This window comes from Anopheles marshallii, chromosome 3, assembly GCF_943734725.1.
Source record: "Anopheles marshallii chromosome 3, idAnoMarsDA_429_01, whole genome shotgun sequence".
NCBI lineage: Eukaryota > Metazoa > Arthropoda > Insecta > Diptera > Culicidae > Anopheles > Anopheles marshallii.
Genome location: NC_071327.1, coordinates 7,312,094 through 7,329,422, shown reverse-complemented (window position 1 = coordinate 7,329,422; position 17,329 = coordinate 7,312,094). Strand labels below are relative to the sequence as shown.

Here is a 17,329-nt window from a genome sequence, read left to right as displayed (position 1 = left end):
ACGAAGAGAGCCCACGGCTGGAAAGCGAAAGGAGGGCCACGGTTTTAAAACGGCCGTTTTGTGATCGCCCTAAGCCGCGCGGTAAAAGTAATGCCAGCGTGTTTGTTGGTAATATTTCCCTTACAAATCGGAACCGCCGGTTCGTCGCCATACCGCGCATCGAGCTCTTTCTGCGCATTTTGCTTCACCCTTCCAGCGGGATCTTTCCGGCTGGGTACGTTGTTGTGCCGCAGCACGGAAAGTGAAACCGAGCGACATACTGATCAAAAATCCTCCACGGTTACAGCGAATGCTATCTGCATGGGTTTGCGGCCATTGTGTGCTGGTGCTGCACTTCGATCCGTCACGGAGGATGTAAAGCTGGGAAAGTGTTTGCAGTCAAAATGGTTGTTCAGCTCCCCTAGCCGCGCGCGCGCGTGTGTGTGTGTGCTATTGTTTTTTTATGACTACGGAAGATCCTAATCTCTGAACTTGAAAGCCTTTTTCCGCTGTTTCCTCTTTACACACTGCCCTGTGGAGCCCCCGAAGCCGGATAATGTTGTGCGGCGTTCGTTCAACCGATCGATCCACCGATCGTTGACTCGGACGAATCGCGGGCTCTGCTTAATGGACGGTGTTGGGGGCGATCGGGCTTCATCCCACACCGATTCGGAAGTGAGCTCGTGGTCTCGGTGGAATCGATTGCATAATGTCGGCGGCCGGATGGCATACGAGACGACGGAGCTTCGACCGATCACAGACACACACACACGTTATCATTATGGCGTTAGATCATTTTCGTCAAACGCTTCCTCTCGTGCATGGGAAGCGGACAACTCACAATGAAACATGGCATTCGACCATGTACGTGGTGGGTAGTAATTGGTGCCGGGCACTTATGATGTGTGCAGGGATCGATTAGATAACTTGCCGATCGGCGATAGAATTGTTGTCGATACGTTTCGGACCGGAAGAGTTGTTTTTTTTTTGGGAATGTGGAGAGGAAATTTGGCCACCGGGTAGGATAATCGCAACCGAATGAAGTTGTTTTACTGTTCCTTTTGCTTTATTACTATTGCACCCTATTCGTGCCGTAGGTACCGGGTTGAGTTTTTTTCTTCTTCTTGTTGGAATCTAGTTGTCGTATTTACATGCTGTTTATTGAGTATTTGATCACTGCGTTTTGCGATTGTCAGTATAGAGCTATGGGAATGCGTCCGTCCGTCGCTTAAGCACTTGGAGCAACTGGAAGATGGTCCGCCTGGGGCTGGAATCCATTCTCATCCGCGATGTATCTGTGGGAGAGAAGCGATCGGGAAGCGAATTAGCACGATCGTGTGTGCGGTTGAGCGGTTTTTCACAGCTGGGTTTTACGTAACCCGTTCTCTCACTTCAGCGTGTAGATCTGACCGTCCGGGGCGGTGTACTGGAAGGAGCCAGTTTGCACGGACACCTGCACGTCCTCCTCACCGACCTGTCGGCCGGTGTCGTCCAGCTTCGGTACCTTGATCGACTTGATCGTGCCCTGATCCTCAACCTTGATTCCATTGGCCGACTCGAACCTACCGCGGAAGCAGAGATAAGAAGGGCACCGGTGAGAGAAGCAGCGAAAAGGATGTGTGTGTGTGTAAGGGCCTGGACCACTGGGACCGGGTTTGACATTTACGCATAGTTGAACGATCCATCCGGCTGCACATCGGACGTCTGACTGACGATTTGCGCTTGCGCATCACTGTCGGCCGGTGCTGCGTATACGGCCGCCACCATCAGAACCACCAGAGCGAGCAGGGTATTCATTGTGCACTTGAACTGTTTTTCCGCGCTTATCAAACCAACCGAAGAAACTGCCGTATCGGGGGCACAGGGGCGATTAATGTTTTAGATAGCGAGCTGACAACTGACGATTAGTGCGATCGCCCGATAGGCTTTTATACAGCTACTAGATCATCTGATTGTGTTTGCACTGACCATCTCCATCCCATCTGGGTGCGATGCGTTCCATCGAACTCCACCGGGGCAAACCGGGTGGAAAGCAACCGGCGGCCGGTGGCGGAAGGTCGCGCTGGTAGGATTTGTTTAATTTTCGTCATTTAGTACATATTTGGCAAGATCTGGTGTGTATGTGTTTACTCTGCCGGTACGGTTTTTTTCGTAGCGTTGCGACCTCAACTCGCTTGTGCTGCAGTCGCACCAACACACACCCATGCAGCATCTCGCACGCGTGTACTATTGATTTTCAATGGTTGAGGGCTGAAGAAAGAGCATGCAGGCACTACATTTCACATTGAACATACGATAGTAAACCGCGGGTGGGGCGAAGGGGAGGGGGGAGGAGGGGTGTCTTGAATTTTTTCCACTCAACGACACTTTGCATTACATTTTAGCATCCTTTGCATCCTCCGTGGTTGACCTTCGGCCTGGTCGGATGGCATGGATGGGATGCATGAAATTTGCAGACACATTTTTAGGCCGACCAGTTCAAGGCAGAGTTGGGGGAAAGGGAAAGAGATTGATAATCGGACGAATTTGCCGAGGCCTTGAGAAAGATAGGGATGGGCTTCCTTTCGAATTGTCCCAATGTGCGCACCATCCGTGTCATATGACAAGCTGATCTTTTGGATGCAATTTGAAGGACTTTAATATCATAGCATGACTTCCGTGTTTTATATCGGAGTGGACAATGAAAGCCTACCAGACCTTTGCCAAGATTGATCTGATTGAATGATCCATCAGTAGTTCCTTTTTGTAGCTAGGGTGGATATTGAATATTCTCCATATAGTTTAATTAAGGTTAGTAGTCACAGTTAGTACAAAACGTGTCCTTAGTGAATTTAGCTGAAAGATCTAAAGTTTCAACCACTACCCATTGGCTTTAGAACCGAATAAGAAAATGAAAGAATTACTCTCAATATAGATCAGGTTTTAAATTTTATGTTTTAGAGTCAGGTTCGTCATCACACCGCTCATCGAGCTCTTTCTGTGGCGTTAAATGTATAGATGCATCGTGATGGTTATTACGGTTTTTTTGTGTTATTTTGCTTATTTAAAACTAATAAAAATTAATAAAAACTAACTAATAATAATTTGACTAGTGTTGTAGACTTTTTTTTTTGTTTGGATTGGTTTATCAAAAGTTATATTTGTTTATAGATCAAATAAGTAGAAAAGAATAGATAAGTATATCTACTCGCATGAATTTATTCAAATAAATGGTTCAAATACCAAATTTGTAAACAAAACGTGACGAAACAAATATTGGACGTAGAAGAGTCTGAAAATAAAACCCACGAACCTAAATGGCACTTGGTCAACCACACGAGATAGCAAATAATAAAATATAAGAAAAAAAACATAAGATCATCATCATGTGACCTATTTCAAATATTAGCACAGCTATAAAATAAACTCAAGTAAAAAATACTAATTTTAAAGAAGGTCAAAGAAAATGAATGTAGAGATGAAAAGCAAATGGATAGTGTACACGCTACAGATGTGTAAACAACATGGCCAATCCCAAGGACTTTTTTGTTGTGGAAGAGATCATTCGAGGAAGACGATGCTGATTTAATAAATGTTTATTCATTTATATATAACTATTTATAATTTTTTATGTTAAATAGTCATAGCATATAAGAAGACACTGTTTGTGGTGCAACTGCGACCAAAATGATCGTGAAACATGTTTTACAAGCTCGAGTGGATCAAACATGAAATATGATCTAGAAAATACACTCCAACAGGCCATTAACAGTGGAGCACAGTTGCTCGATGAAGGATGGTAACATCCACCTTTTGTTCATTGCACTTTACCCTGCGGACAGCCGCTTCTATTCTTGCAGCAGCCAAACCCCTAAAGCGCTAGATTCCCATTGTGATCTTACCGTTCGTTCGTTTGTCGGGATGTTGCGAAAGCTTTTATTTCCCGTGCCCAAAAACCCTTACCGTACCTTCAAACCCCGAGCCTGCCACGGTCGGGATTGGCCAAAAAGTCGGCTGGTTGATTTCGTGCCAGTACGGACTCGCGTGAATCTGCGAAGTGAATCTCTACAACTGAGCCCTTCGAATGTGTGGCCGGTGCGGTGCGGGCCGGGTGTGCCGGGCTGCGGTTTTCGGTAGGAAAGTCGAGCAGTTTTCGGGGTGGCCCACCGAAGACAACCATCCTATAGGCAGCGAACGAAACGAACATGGAGACTATTAATTGGGTTTAGGGTTGGATCACGCTCTCGTCTCGCGAGTGGCCACGGATTGAGTTTCCGATGACGAAGTATGTTTGGCAGGGGCACAAGGCATGAAGCGAGTAAAGAAAAAAAAAAAGCCCAAACCGACCAGCTTATGAGAATCTACGGCACTTTGGCTCCGGTCTTGGAAGAGGTCGAAGAGAACAAGAAGACTATCCCCGCATTGCGCACACGAACACGCCATTTAGGCTAAGGGTGGGCTGCACCAACTCCCGGTGCAGTGAAGGGCAGGGCGTTACTTGGCGGTGCTTGACGCTGGCGCTGGATTCGGCCCGAGTGGGATCGTGGATCTCGGCGGCGTTGGGATTCTATTGCATTGCGCCACGCTTTCGCCAGACCGCGCGTGTGTAGACCGTGGCTGGTTTTGAAGGGGGACCCTATAAAAGTCTGCTGCCTGCCCGTTCTTAGGTGCAGTTCCAGTGGTCCTTTTGATCGTTCGTCATAAATCGAACGAACGTAGCAGCTGTCGTTGCAAAGCCGTGCCGAGTGCAAAGTGTGAGACGGTGAGACTTTGTTCAACATGCTGAAGGCGGTGGTGCTATTGGCCGTGTTTAGTGTGATTGGAGCGCAAAAGCAGCATCAGCAGCAACCGCATCAGCAGCAGCTGCAGCAGCAACAATCGTTGCCCCGCTACAAGGAAATTCCGATAGTGAATTTGGAAAATGTGCTCGAGGTTGACGGGAAGTTCCGGTACAGCTACGAGGGTGGCGATGGTACGCGTGCCGCCCAGGACGGTCAGCAGATTGTGGTGAACAATCAGGTCGGGACGGCTTCCCAGGGCCAGTACACGTACCAGGTGCGGATGCAACGAACGAAACGGTGCCCCGTACAAATGTCTTAACAATTAGTTTTTTATTCTCCTTCAGGGTGACGATGGCAAAACGTACTCCATCTCGTACATAGCGGACGAAAATGGTTACCGGCCGGTGGGTGATCATCTGCCCACGCCACCACCAGTTCCTGCACCGATTGCCCGCGCACTGGCGCATCTGGCAACGTTGCCCCCGAGCAAGGATGGGCCGGGCCGGAAGTTCTAGGCGGACTTGTTGGAATGTTGTGAACGCAGTGAGTGCAGTTGTGCGATAAATTGGCGTGATAATAAAACTGCTTTTCCGCTTGTTTTATTAACTTTATAATATTATGTGTTTGATTTATGGTGTGTTAATGTAGACAGTATCCTTGATGAACTCAACGTCATCTGGTGCCGTACGATCCTATTCCTATCCTAGATGCTGGGACAAATGGATGAGATCTCTTCTCAAGACGCAGTATAGTAAATTAACCACTCCGTCGCGTCGGTTTGCAATAAATTCCCAAAAGATGCTTTTTTTAAGTAAAACGTTTTAAGTAAAAGTAAAAATAATTTTTTTTTACTAAAAAGGAAAGCTTTTTTAAGTAAATAAAATCCCCTCTTCGATGGAGCTTTACATTTAAACTAAGAAATTAGTTGGTGCCGTGACCAGGAATTGTGCAGAAATCGTTTGTTGCTCGGAGTGGGCTATCCGTTTGGGTTCTTTCTCAGCTTGGAAAGCTGTTCACACTTCATTTCTGTGTATTTTCTCGCTCAAGGATTTTTTTATTAGTCATTTAGTTAATATTTTACCATTTCACCTGGGAACATAACGTCTTTAGGGTTCGCTATTCGTTATACAAGCTGTCATCGTGGTTTATTTGAAGATTAGAATTGTTGATTTTGGCAAAACGAGGTCTAATTAATATAACACCGATCCAATATCATAAATACAACCGTGCGTTTGATTGTTTTTTCAATGTGCGTGCTTTATTACGCGTTTGATACTCATTTGCCCTAAGCTTAAGTGGAAAAGATCACCGATCGCGAAGCTGTCTTGTTTCTGTGTGCTTGTATGTGTTTCTACAGTATTGAGTGAGCGTTTGTGTGTGTATGTGTTTGTAAAGAGTTTTGGGGATTGCGCTGAGTATTGGGTCGGGTTTTTGTTTTCGAGATGACGGGATGACACAGCCGTGACGCTTAGCGCCGCCGGTTCGACGGTGGCAGACTGGCCAAATAGTCGAGCGCCTTCTGGATCTGGGGCGGAATGGGGGGTGGCGTGGGCAGGTGGGCACCGGACGGCTGGAACCCATTCTCATCGTCGGCGGTGTAGCTCAGCTCGACCAGGCTGCCGTCGGGCGCGGTATAGCTGATAGAACCGGCCGCCACAATTACATCACTCGTGTCGGGATTGTTGGCACGCTTGAGCGTTCCCGTTTCCTGACCTCGGATACCGTTGGCCGTTTCGTAACTGGTTGTGCGAGAAAAGGAAGATACGCGCCAACAGAGGGTTGAGAAGTGGAAAGCGTGGATACGGTAGAAGAAGCGAGCGAGGAACAAAAGCGAGAGTGATCGGACAATGTTGCATCGTTGCGATCGTGACGCATGCGGCGGTAGCGCAACAGCAACAGCACAAAAAAACGCCCGTGTGCGCTATGGGCCAACTTTTCGCGCCATTGAAACGTGCTAATATCTTTCTACGGGATGCATGCTGGTGCTGCTTAAATGGATGGATGATGGATGTTTCGTACATTTTCACACAGCAGAGTTCACCGTCAGTTCGAGAGGCCCAAAACAAAACACAAAAAAGGGAAGCTTCATCTATCGGAAGTGCCCAACACAACACACCTTCCCAATTATCGTAATCAAATCTTTCATTATGAAGCTAATTGTTAGCCAGATGTTTTTTTTTCGATTGCCGCACCAAGAAGAATAGCGCAATTACGCGTTTCAATTGCAGTCGCTAAAGCATGGCCAGCGCGTTTGCCCCTTTTTTTTGCTGTTGCTGTTACACGAATTGTTACTGAACCGAGTGCCATTTTCACACGTTTTGTGTTCAATGTTTGATATGCAAATTCGGTGACCGGTGTTTGTGATGCGTTATAGCACTGCGTGCGGCATAAGGAAGACCCGGTGTGGTTACCTGTACTGGTACGTTCCGTCCGGTTCGATGTTGTTTTCCTGCTGGAGGATCTCTGCTTCAGCGTCTGACCTTTGCGGTGCGGCCAGAGCGAGGGATGCACAGGCAAACAGAAGAACAATTTCCTGGAAGAGAGTGTAAAAGCGGGGACAGAATAGTGGGTGGTAAATAGCGTTGCTGCAAAGTGCATTTCCTGCAATACGCTTAAGGTCATTAATTTTTCAACTGCAGCTTATTAAAATCAACTTTAGCAGAAAAAAAACAGCTCGGGCACGAGCTGCTTCATTTCGCTTGTAAATAATTCATTACAAGTAATAAAGCAAATGCATTCATATCAACGTTCGTTCAACGATTTACTTTCCATTCGCCTTTTCGCACTCATGTTGCAGTCGACAAACTCCAACGGAAAAGCTTCTTCCAAACCATTCCATCGAAAACATAACAAAATATACACCCACTGACGGAGGAACCACCCACCGAGAAGGTACCAAGAGTGATGCAAAATGTTTTTTGGCAATTTGTTATTTTTTGCACTTCACTTCCTTCCGGCTGGTGGTCGTAATTACACCATCTGGGCCCGTCTTCATTCGGGTCGATCGGTGATTTTTCATTTTTCTCAAAGGTATTTGTTTATGTAATCGTCGATGCACAAAACCACACACTTAAACACACATCGTAAAGCGGTACAATTTGATGCGATTATTACATACCCAGAAAAAAAGAGGGTCACCAAAGAAGGTTATTTCGCACGCGATCGGTTCAGATTTCACTTTCATTTGTTCAACAAGCACAAGCAAATCAAGATGTTAAAAAGTATTTCACAATACTTACACACTTCATGGTGGGTAGTTTGTTATCCAAAACCTTCACAACACCCGGAGAAAACAGTGCCAACAGTGCGGTGCGGAGATGCTAGACGAAGTACCAACCGGAGTTTGACGTTTGCACTGGCTAGCCCAGTGCGGTAGCTGATAGTGGATACTAATGAAAGAATAGAACCACCGTGTACTGTATTTATAGATGCGTTTGCGCCGGCCATCGGTGTGTTGCGTTCTTGTGCGATACTTGTGCAGTTGAGGTGTCTCCACCCCCAACGCGCTGCCTCAAACAACCTCCAACCGGTGCCACAGTGCCACCTGGTAAGACATCGAGCCATACATCAAACAATATAATATACAAATGCATTCCGGCAAGCGTTCCCAGCTGCGAAAGGTGGAAAGGGAAAGAATTTTTTAGTGAAAACGGAGATTAGATGAATGATTTAACACCCTGCTCGGTGCTGACGCCGTGACGCGACGATCGAAAGTGTTCATTTAAGCTAAAAGCTACCCATGCTGTCTGTTTGATGACATTGTATCGAAAGTGATAGTGATGGCATTTTTTTTTGTAAAGCGCGAAAGAAGCTAGACCTCGATTGTGATAAATATTCAACATTTTGTGGTGTTATAATTGCTCATCCGATGTAAATTAGTATGAGCTAGGCTTATATGTAGATCGTTTTGTAGCGATCATTGGAGGAAGAATAAATGATCCAATTTACATACTCCGTACTACGTTGGCAGGCAGCATCCGAACGATTTTATTCACATTCGCTCACACTTAATAATATGCAGAAATTATGTCCCCAAGTTCGTACCTATCGTAAAGAAATCTCCTTTTGCCGGTTGTACCTTCTATCGGCAATAAATTTGCATCCTCCAGTCACTCTACCCAGCGCGAAGCAGAAGACTACACGCATCATCATCGTCACTGTCACGCTGAAAGCATCAGTTGGGGCCCATTGATCACGTGACAGCTCGCACCGTTTGTACGCCAGGCCGAAGGAAAGGCGTTTGAGCGTTTTCCATCCCATCCACGGATCAGTGGATGCTGGGCGATCACATACCAGACGCGGCGGAGGAACCGCATGATTAATTCTTCAACTGACGCAATAAGGTGACAATTTGTTCGGCTGAAGACGTACGATCTGGTCGGGCGCAGCCTGACATTTAAATATCGACCGTTTTGCCAAAGTGCAACGCGATGCCAACAGGGTTACGGTGCACGCTTAACGCCCGCCCGTTGATGGCAAGGAAAGCGCATCGCGTTGCGTTGGTGGATCGTTGATGTGCTGTTAGAAATATCAAAAGTGTGTGTCGATGTTGATTGAAATGAAAGAATGGGTTGGGAGATGTGCTCAAACTTCTGGCTTAAGTTCTGGCGGTATGATCGATCTCGTCTAAATAAAAGTTATAACAGTTTTATTTTTCAATGATATGTAATCTTTTTTCTATCAACTTTTACTGAATCGATCAGCTTGATTTCATATTATTTAGTAATATGTTTAAATATTATCATATAAATTATAAGTTAAGTGAATAATTCATGGAATAAACAACATAAAAATCTATAAACTAGTCATGGGATAGCAAAAAAGCTAAGATAAAATATGAAGCAAAACCAAAGCCAAATATACCCAGACAAACATTAAATAACATAAACTTTATTTAAAAAAAAAGTTGACAACAAAAAGTGTAGCAACATAAAAAAAACAAATGAAAAAGGATTTGAGAAAGGGAGAGATTAATGAAACTTTATTTTAAAATTATTGATTAATGCATAACATGAACATATTTAACTTTTTTTTTTGCATTCAAATATGGAATCAATTATGAAAACAATAAACATAACGATTCATACAATACATATGTAATAAATTATTTAAGTAACATTATTATAATAATCACATTTTTAATTATAACAATCCAGTAAGTATAAAAATACTCAAATATTCTTTGGTGTAGTAAATTATCTTACTCTACGCTATAATTTATGAATGCACTGTGAAATAAATGTAAGAAAGATTATTTATTTTACCGAATGAATAATGTTGCTTCACATTTGTCAACGGCTTCAAAACAGACCTTATATAGTAACAAAATAATGGCCTGATCAATTTTTGAAACATGTTTAGCAATACCAGATAATCATGGCTAAAAAGCTCTTAGTTTGCATAGGGTGTAATAATTATTATGATTTGAATTACAAATAAAAATAATAAAATTACAAAATAACAAATAAAAAGCCAATACCAACTTGCATACAATCTCATCTCAAGCTCATCTGCTGACTTGAACACAATACAAAAGCTTTCCGTTTCACCCCATTGAATTGAAAAGCTTTGATCGTCACCCCTTCGGCGATGTTTTCACCCTGTCCCACCATTACATGCGATCATTTATGCTAATCACAATGGATCATATATAATCGAATTAACACTCTACGCAAGCCATCGAATAACACATCGCAGCCCTACAGGATTACGCACTTCGTGCTCAAGTGGGATGGGTTGGCGCGAATGTGTTAGGGGTAAATATTTCAGCATTAAATGCCTCATAACGGCAAATCATTCCAAATAGCTAAATCGATTGAAGATCCCTATTACAATGTGCTTAAATGGGACACATCCATTAGTGGGGCGATGGGCTTGCGTTCGACAAAAGGAATTTAAAACAAAGCTGAAGAAGACGCCATTACATCAAGAATGTATAGCGAAGGAATGATATGCTAAGTTAATACGTCTTCAGCGCTTGTTACTAACACCAGTTTTTGGCATTCTACGACCGGCATGTTACAAACATACCATCCCCCAAGAAGCTGCAGCCACCATGTATGCTAATTTGCTTCCCGCCAAGGAAACAGTCACCGTGTTCCTTTCTTTTCGAGCACCATCACCATTCTGCACGGTCTAACCATCTGGTGGATGCTGCACACTCCTTCTGGCCGTGAATTACCTCATCCACACACACACAGAATGACATTTTCGCTGCAACAGCCAGCCGTAAAAATGTGGTTTTTTGTTGTTGTTTCGTTGTCAGCGAATGACGATCAACCAGCGACACGGGAGGATGCATCGGGTGACGAACGATCTCGCCCATCGGCAAACCTATAAAATTCCATGCATTTCAGCTTTTGGTAGCTAATAAAGACCGATAAGCCTTTCCTGCCGTACGGTTGGCGTTTGCTGCTCGACTGCTTACAAATGGTCGATATGTTTAAACCGTTGTTGTTTGCAGTGTGATGAAAATGAAAGGATTAATATGGGGACATTTAATGTGGTACACGATGAAATGGAAAGCATTAGCTCGAATCCGAACTTCCAGGTTGTTTTGCGCTCTCGTTCGCATCCTGTTGGACACATCGAGGCAACGTCTGATCTATTTTCATCAGAACCGGTAAGAACGACGACACCCGAACTGGTGCGTTCTGTCCCGATTGAAACTGGTTTCCGGAAGCGATCATCTTACCATGCGAACCGGACCCAACCAGCCGGGGGACGAGCCTGTAACAAGAGACGCCATCTCTGCGGCCCGGCCTCGTCGTCACCATCGACCGTGGGCAGTCCACGCTCCTAGCGGGCGGTGAGGCGGTCTGGTAATACTTTGAATTTTATCGCTATTCCGATATTTGAATACCGATACCGGTGTAGGTCATCTAGCCGCCCCGAGCCGCCCGGTGCCAACTGATGCTGCGGGCGCTTGATATTTACCTGTCACCGTTGGCCGACCGAGGCATTGGGTGACAAGAATTGGTTCAAAGGCGCAGGTTGCGCCATGCCATCTTTCTCCGCCATTACGAACTTACTTGGACTTACACCCCCAAATCTTGTCTTCTCCAAAGCGCTTCCAAACCCCCTCGGTGTCCACATCGCCCACGTTTGATCGATGGAAAAGGGGGGCTGGAAGGATGGCGGGAGGGGGGGGAGGTGTGGAGAGGGTGTGGAGGTTGAAAAGCCATCTAAAACAAAGCATCGATCGTGCTGGGGAATAGAAACGAGTTCAGAGCATATCGGCGTTTATGGCATGGGAAGATTTGCATATTTGCCTTCATGTGGAATTCCTACAGATGCTCCACCACCTTATCATTCTCCCTCCCCCTGTGTGCTCATGGCGCGCGCCCCGTGTGTGTGTGTCGGTGACTGTATCGAAAGTGAAGATAATGTTTCCACGGTGCCAACCTTTCTGCGTTTAGAACGGATGGAGACGAAACAAGAAGCGAAACAAAAACACCCAAAACGAAAGGATTTCGCATTGGAAGACGTGAAGCGGCCCCGGCACGCTGAATTTGCATACGGAACTGCACAATATTTGTGTCTGTGCGACCTCAGCCGCTCAAACGCTACGGTCGGGATTCGATTTTATTTTGATCGGTTCACATGCCCGCCCGGTTCCGCCAGTTAATTTTGTCCAGTTTTTCCAGTTTCGACGTTGGTACTGCGGCTGTATTCTTCGTTCGGGCCGTGTTTCGCGGCACGCTAACCTTCGGTGCTGTCCCTGCTCGCGAAGCGCTAGGCCGGGGACAGCGCTGCCGGGCGTGCTGATACCGTGGCATCGCCACGTTCGCGCTGAGAAGTGTGCGTAATTAACAGATTGATGACGGATTCTATCGTTCGCGCCGGACCGGGCGTGATTGGGAAACATTTCGCCAACCATCATGCTCCCGTCAGCCCGATCGTCATAGTTCGGGCGGCCGGCACGCATTTCGTCACCTAGCGGGCGGTCCCCGGTGCAGGATGTGGAAAATTAATTGTAACTTACTGATTAGAAGCTGCGTCGTCCGGCGCTACTAAACGGACACGGTAATTTATATTGTTTTGACCGAAGCAGTTTTCCGTTTGGTGGACGTTGCATAAATTAGTGCAACCGATGTGCGAAAAAAGCGGGCAAATATTTTGCATCATTTGGCATAGGCTTAATTTGAAATAATATATGAAATATGTGTGACATCATTTCGGGTCCGCGGGTCCGATGCTAGCAGATGCCGCGAAACGTTTAGAGGATGAGTCATGCAAATGTCAGCGATGTTCTACTGAAAATGTCAACATTTTTAAGGCATAAAATTGTATAACAATGCTATCGAATCGTTGCTTTCCTGTGAGTATTTTACTTACTTTCTTGCAAACGTTAGAAAAATCATATACCTCTTCACCAACAGTCCCTGCTCCACATCACGCCATTAGCCAATCAATCGTACTGCGCTGATCAAACAAATCCAATAAATGTAAATTGATAAAAACCATTCCATTAATGTCTCTCTATCTAATCTTGTCTCGGGTGTGTTATTTGAATATCGTTTCATCATTTCGATTTCCATCATTTACGGCATGTGTGTGTGTGGGACGGGATTCTAGGATGGGTCCCAACCTACAATAAATGGCGACCCGTTCGGCCACACTTACGGTCGCAAGTAGGCGATGGCGAAACCCGTGCCTTCCGCGTACTAGTATCGGACGCGGTATACTAAACCAGTCGTCCAATTATCAGAGGTCATGGAAGTTTCGTGCGAAGAATTCAACAGATCAATGCCGATCGATCAGGTTACCACGCCGGCCGGTCTGGCATTGTACACTCGCATCCGGAACTGCTCGCCGGGCACTTGGCTCGCAAACATCAGCGGCATGCGGGTGACGCTTCGATAAATTTCTTCATGAACCTGCGAATGTTTGCAAAACAAGCCAGGATTTCGAAAGACGTATTGGGGGGAGGGGGGTTAGAAATTAGCAAAAAAAAACACCCTATTCCGGTCACCGATCAACCGGGTGCGTGTCAAGGCGAGGGACAAAACGATGGTGTACCTCTGGTCGGATGCAAATTATCAGCGGAAAACTAGTTGGGAATTGGGAAGGTGCACAAAATGAGATGGATGGACTGGCGCCGGTCCGAATTGGAGAGAACAGTCTCGGATATTCTTTGCCTTTTCTCGACTCTCATCTCTTCCCCCTTTGCATCAGATTGGTGTTGGTATTCTTGTCATGAGCTGTATATACCTGGCCGCACAAATAAAGCTGTTAATTATAGATGCAGATAGCTGTAAAATCGGTTTAGTTTGTTGAAGAGTATTTTAAGGGCTTTAAAGTCAAATCTTCAACGTATTATAAAATGTATTTCAGCGACGTTAATGTGGTTCTTGTTTGAATTTGAATGAGCAATAAAAGCATTTCACATTGATACCTGGTGGTTTCAGAGGTAGTGTTGCAGGACTGGTACCAATTCCCATCCCAACGTTTCTTCATACTAACTATCGATGGAGGTGCTATCGAGAATAGTCGGCAATGGCTGTTAGAGACACCCTGTATTCTTTGAATTCTCAAAGCGTGATTTCGTATCATAGCCTTCAATACATGATTGGGTATTAGGCAATTCATTAAAATACTTAATATCTATTTGCTCCAAAAATCTCAATAAAAAACTTGAGGCATCGATGTCAATGTCCAGAGCTGGGCTGGAGATCATTCACAAGATGGCGACGAGCTCACGGTTGAGAGCATTGAGTTCTTGAGGATGGGACTTGGATCTCTGAGGCTGATTGTTGGGATTACCTTCCAGATGATGGAATTTCCTTCCAGATTCTGAACCCCTGATGTGATTTCACAAATCTCCCAGCCTACTACTCTATCTTTACATTATCCTTTTTTGGGAAGTACTTATTCTAGTTCGAATCCTCAGTAATTGCTTACTTATAACGATTTAGACGATCTCGCTCACAAACTTGGTCAAGAAGTCCTTTTGACTTGATTCTTCCTTTAATAAGTACTGTCTGGTACACAAATTTCCTAATATTTGCAACCATTATTTATTATTCCAGTCCTTCTACACTGCTGTAGCTATTTCTTTTCATGTCAGTAAAATAAATTCTAAGTAAAGGTTAGCGAATAAGTTACCATAAATCGAATAACAAACGAATCCGTTCTATGAGACAAAGTTCATACACACATGCATGATCGTATGTCCGCTATTTCGGGTTCGGGTTTGGGATATTCAGCCGAACTAGAAGGTCAACGTTTGATAAATATGAACGACGTTTTTTAACAACATCATTAACACACCATTCCCTAGCTCAGAATCGGTCCGAACTGTGCAACCTTTACGCCCGGCTGGCGTTACATCATATCATCGTCCCGAAACGTGTGAACTTGCATCGATCGATGGATGAATGAAATCGACGATAAACGCACGCTAAAATGCAAAACCCCGTGTACCGTAAAGTTCAATGAAGCCAAACACCCACTGGAACAGTTTGATTTGGCAGACGTGTGTGCGTGTGTGTCTGTTTTGGTTTTTTTAGCGCATCCAATCCCGTCGAAGATTCCCGACTGCTTTGCAGTGAAAATCAAGATCAGCTCGCTTCCATTGGTTACGGCGGTTGCGGGAGAATCTGCAAAAAATAAAAAAAACCCTCATGGTTCAAGGACTTGACCGTGGAACGTACCGGAGGCCGCTCCGGAGCATCCTTGCTCCGAAAGCATTCCCGAAATGTAATGTGGACGCACAAAAACCGTGAAGTTGGATTTGGCTGTTTTGCTGCTGTTGTTGGTTGGCCGGCCCAGGTTCCGTCCCACTCTCGCTTTCGTTCGGAGCGGGTGGCGCGACTGGACGAGATATAATATATTATAATTGATATTATATGTAGATCAGGTGGCTTCTTCGCGTGCGATCCTGCGGAGGCATTGGAGACAGTTTTTTTTTGGCTCCTCCAACGAACGACATCGTAAGAAGGAGATAGGGAGAGAGAGAGAGAGAGAGAGAGAGAGAGCGAGAGATGTACCATTTGGCTCAGATAGTGGCAGGCGAACCGATAGTGGGGTTAAGTTCGTAGCATCATCCCCTTACGGATTTGGCTGCTAAACGATCCAAAAAGTGTAGATATGTGTGGATATTTGCTGCTGCTGTTGTTGCTTAGTCGGTTCTTGTATGTGGCGTGGCTGTTGCCGATGCCACTGGTTTGGTCATTTTATCTGGTTTGACGATGCGCGTGTGTGTTGGGCCGTCCGGTCGCCCGTCGGACGAGGGATGGATGGGTGCGTCTTGGGGAACGCTGGGGCAACGCAGAATCTTCGCTTCGGCGTTTCGGAGCACATTTCGGCTAAATCGTACTATAAAAGCTACGCGTGCGCGAAGATGCTACAACATTAGTTCTTCTGCTTTCGGCACAGTCTAAGCCCAAGGGAGAAGAAGCAGTGAAAGTGTGCAAAAAGCAGTTCGAGTTGTTCAACAATCACTGTCACCCGTTACTAAAAACTTTTGCACGATGAAGTGTGTTGCATTGGTAAGTGGTTTTGTGGCAGGATCGTGTTGGGAGCGTGTGTTTTGTACCGACTAATTGGTGTGGTTGTGGTTTTCTCCGTCTGTGCAGTTGGCATTGGCCATGTTTGGCTGCGCCCTGGCCCAGGCCCCCGTCCCGAACGATGGCCGCTACTATCCGGAGTACTACGAGACGAAGTGGGATGATGGCCGCTGGCGTCCGGACGGTCGCGGCAAGTACGACGATGGCAAGTACCGACCGGGTAGCCCGGGTAAGGTAGGCGGATCGGGTGGTTTCGGTGGTGCCGGTGGTGCCGGTGGATTCGGAGGTGCCGGAGCTGGTGGATTCGGAGGTGCTGGTGGTGCCGGTGGATTCGGTGGTGCTGGCGGTGCCGGTGGACTGGGTGGTGCTGGCGGTGCTGGTGGTAAGTAGATGGCGTGTTGTCCTTTCGGAAGATTTTTTTTCCGGCAGGAATGGTTCCTTGATTGAATGCAATGGCTTCTTCCAGGTGCCGGAGGTAGCCGATTCGGTGCTGGATCGGGCAGTGGCAATGCTGGAGCTGGCGGATTCGGTGCATCTGGTTTCGGTGGTGATGATGGCGGTTTCGGAGCTGGCGGTGCCGGAGGTGCTGGCGGTGCCGGTGGTGCTGGATTCGGAGCTGGCGGTGCTGGTGGTGCCGGTGGTGCTGGTTCTCGCTTCGGTGCTGGCGGTGCTGGTGGTGCCGGAGGTGCTGGCGGTGCTGGATCAGGAAATCGTCTCGGATCGGGATCGGGCACTGCGTCCCGCTTCGGTGGAAACAACGGTGGCGATGCCGGATACGAAAAGATCAAGGAGCAGGTGAAGCAGTTCAACGATGATGGATACTACTACAAGTACGCCAATGAGAACAACATTGAGGCCGCCGAATCGGGCAAGATCGATGACCGCAACACCGAGAACGAGACGCTCCGCGCCAAGGGCTACTACGAGTACGTCGGCGATGATGGCCAGAAGTACCGCGTCGACTACGTTGCCGATGAGAACGGATTCCAGCCGCAGGGTGCCCATCTGCCAACGCCACCACCGACGCCCGAAGCGATCGCCCGTTCGCTCGAGTACATCGCGAGCCAGCAGCGAAAGTAA

General features: G+C 46.3%; 4 protein-coding genes across 4 annotated transcripts; 2 read left to right on the top strand and 2 right to left on the bottom strand.

Annotated features, from left to right (window-relative positions):
* Positions 1–1,207: 1,207 nt before the first annotated feature.
* On the bottom strand, positions 1,208–1,776 carry LOC128715737 (cuticle protein CP14.6-like). The gene is made up of 3 exons (XM_053810649.1): positions 1,646–1,776; positions 1,371–1,541; positions 1,208–1,274 (listed from the first exon to the last, which is right to left on the bottom strand). The coding sequence occupies exons 1-3, from the start codon at positions 1,774–1,776 to the stop codon at positions 1,208–1,210; spliced, it is 369 nt and encodes a 122-aa protein (XP_053666624.1).
* A 2,961-nt stretch (positions 1,777–4,737) lies between these two features.
* LOC128715678 (endocuticle structural glycoprotein SgAbd-3-like) lies at positions 4,738–5,254 on the top strand. Its single transcript, XM_053810589.1, has 2 exons — positions 4,738–5,013; positions 5,084–5,254. The coding sequence occupies exons 1-2, from the start codon at positions 4,738–4,740 to the stop codon at positions 5,252–5,254; spliced, it is 447 nt and encodes a 148-aa protein (XP_053666564.1).
* Positions 5,255–6,207: 953 nt separating this feature from the next.
* Positions 6,208–7,987, bottom strand: LOC128715680 (endocuticle structural glycoprotein ABD-4-like). The gene is made up of 3 exons (XM_053810591.1): positions 7,979–7,987; positions 7,151–7,272; positions 6,208–6,478 (listed from the first exon to the last, which is right to left on the bottom strand). Exons 1-3 carry the CDS (start codon positions 7,985–7,987, stop codon positions 6,208–6,210), a joined length of 402 nt encoding a protein of 133 aa, XP_053666566.1.
* An 8,226-nt stretch (positions 7,988–16,213) lies between these two features.
* Positions 16,214–17,329, top strand: LOC128715674 (uncharacterized). Its single transcript, XM_053810584.1, has 3 exons — positions 16,214–16,231; positions 16,319–16,628; positions 16,716–17,329. The coding sequence occupies exons 1-3, from the start codon at positions 16,214–16,216 to the stop codon at positions 17,327–17,329; spliced, it is 942 nt and encodes a 313-aa protein (XP_053666559.1).

Bases quoted from the DNA above. Each gene is read 5' to 3' on its own strand.
- LOC128715737 (XM_053810649.1), bottom strand. From the start codon at position 1,776: ATGAATACCCTGCTCGCTCTGGTGGTTCTGATGGTGGCGGCCGTATAC. The intron at 1,542-1,645 runs GTAAATGTCAAA...CTTCCGCGGTAG, and splicing joins GATGGATCGTTCAACTATGC to GTTCGAGTCGGCCAATGGAA. The intron at 1,275-1,370 runs GTGAGAGAACGG...TCTCTCCCACAG, and splicing joins GGTCAGATCTACACGCTGAA to ATACATCGCGGATGAGAATG.
- LOC128715678 (XM_053810589.1), top strand. From the start codon at position 4,738: ATGCTGAAGGCGGTGGTGCTATTGGCCGTGTTTAGTGTGATTGGAGCG. The intron at 5,014-5,083 runs GTGCGGATGCAA...ATTCTCCTTCAG, and splicing joins AGGGCCAGTACACGTACCAG to GGTGACGATGGCAAAACGTA.
- LOC128715680 (XM_053810591.1), bottom strand. The intron at 6,479-7,150 runs GTAACCACACCG...TCGCACAACCAG, and splicing joins GACGGAACGTACCAGTACAG to TTACGAAACGGCCAACGGTA.
- LOC128715674 (XM_053810584.1), top strand. The intron at 16,629-16,715 runs GTGGTAAGTAGA...GGCTTCTTCCAG, and splicing joins GGGTGGTGCTGGCGGTGCTG to GTGCCGGAGGTAGCCGATTC.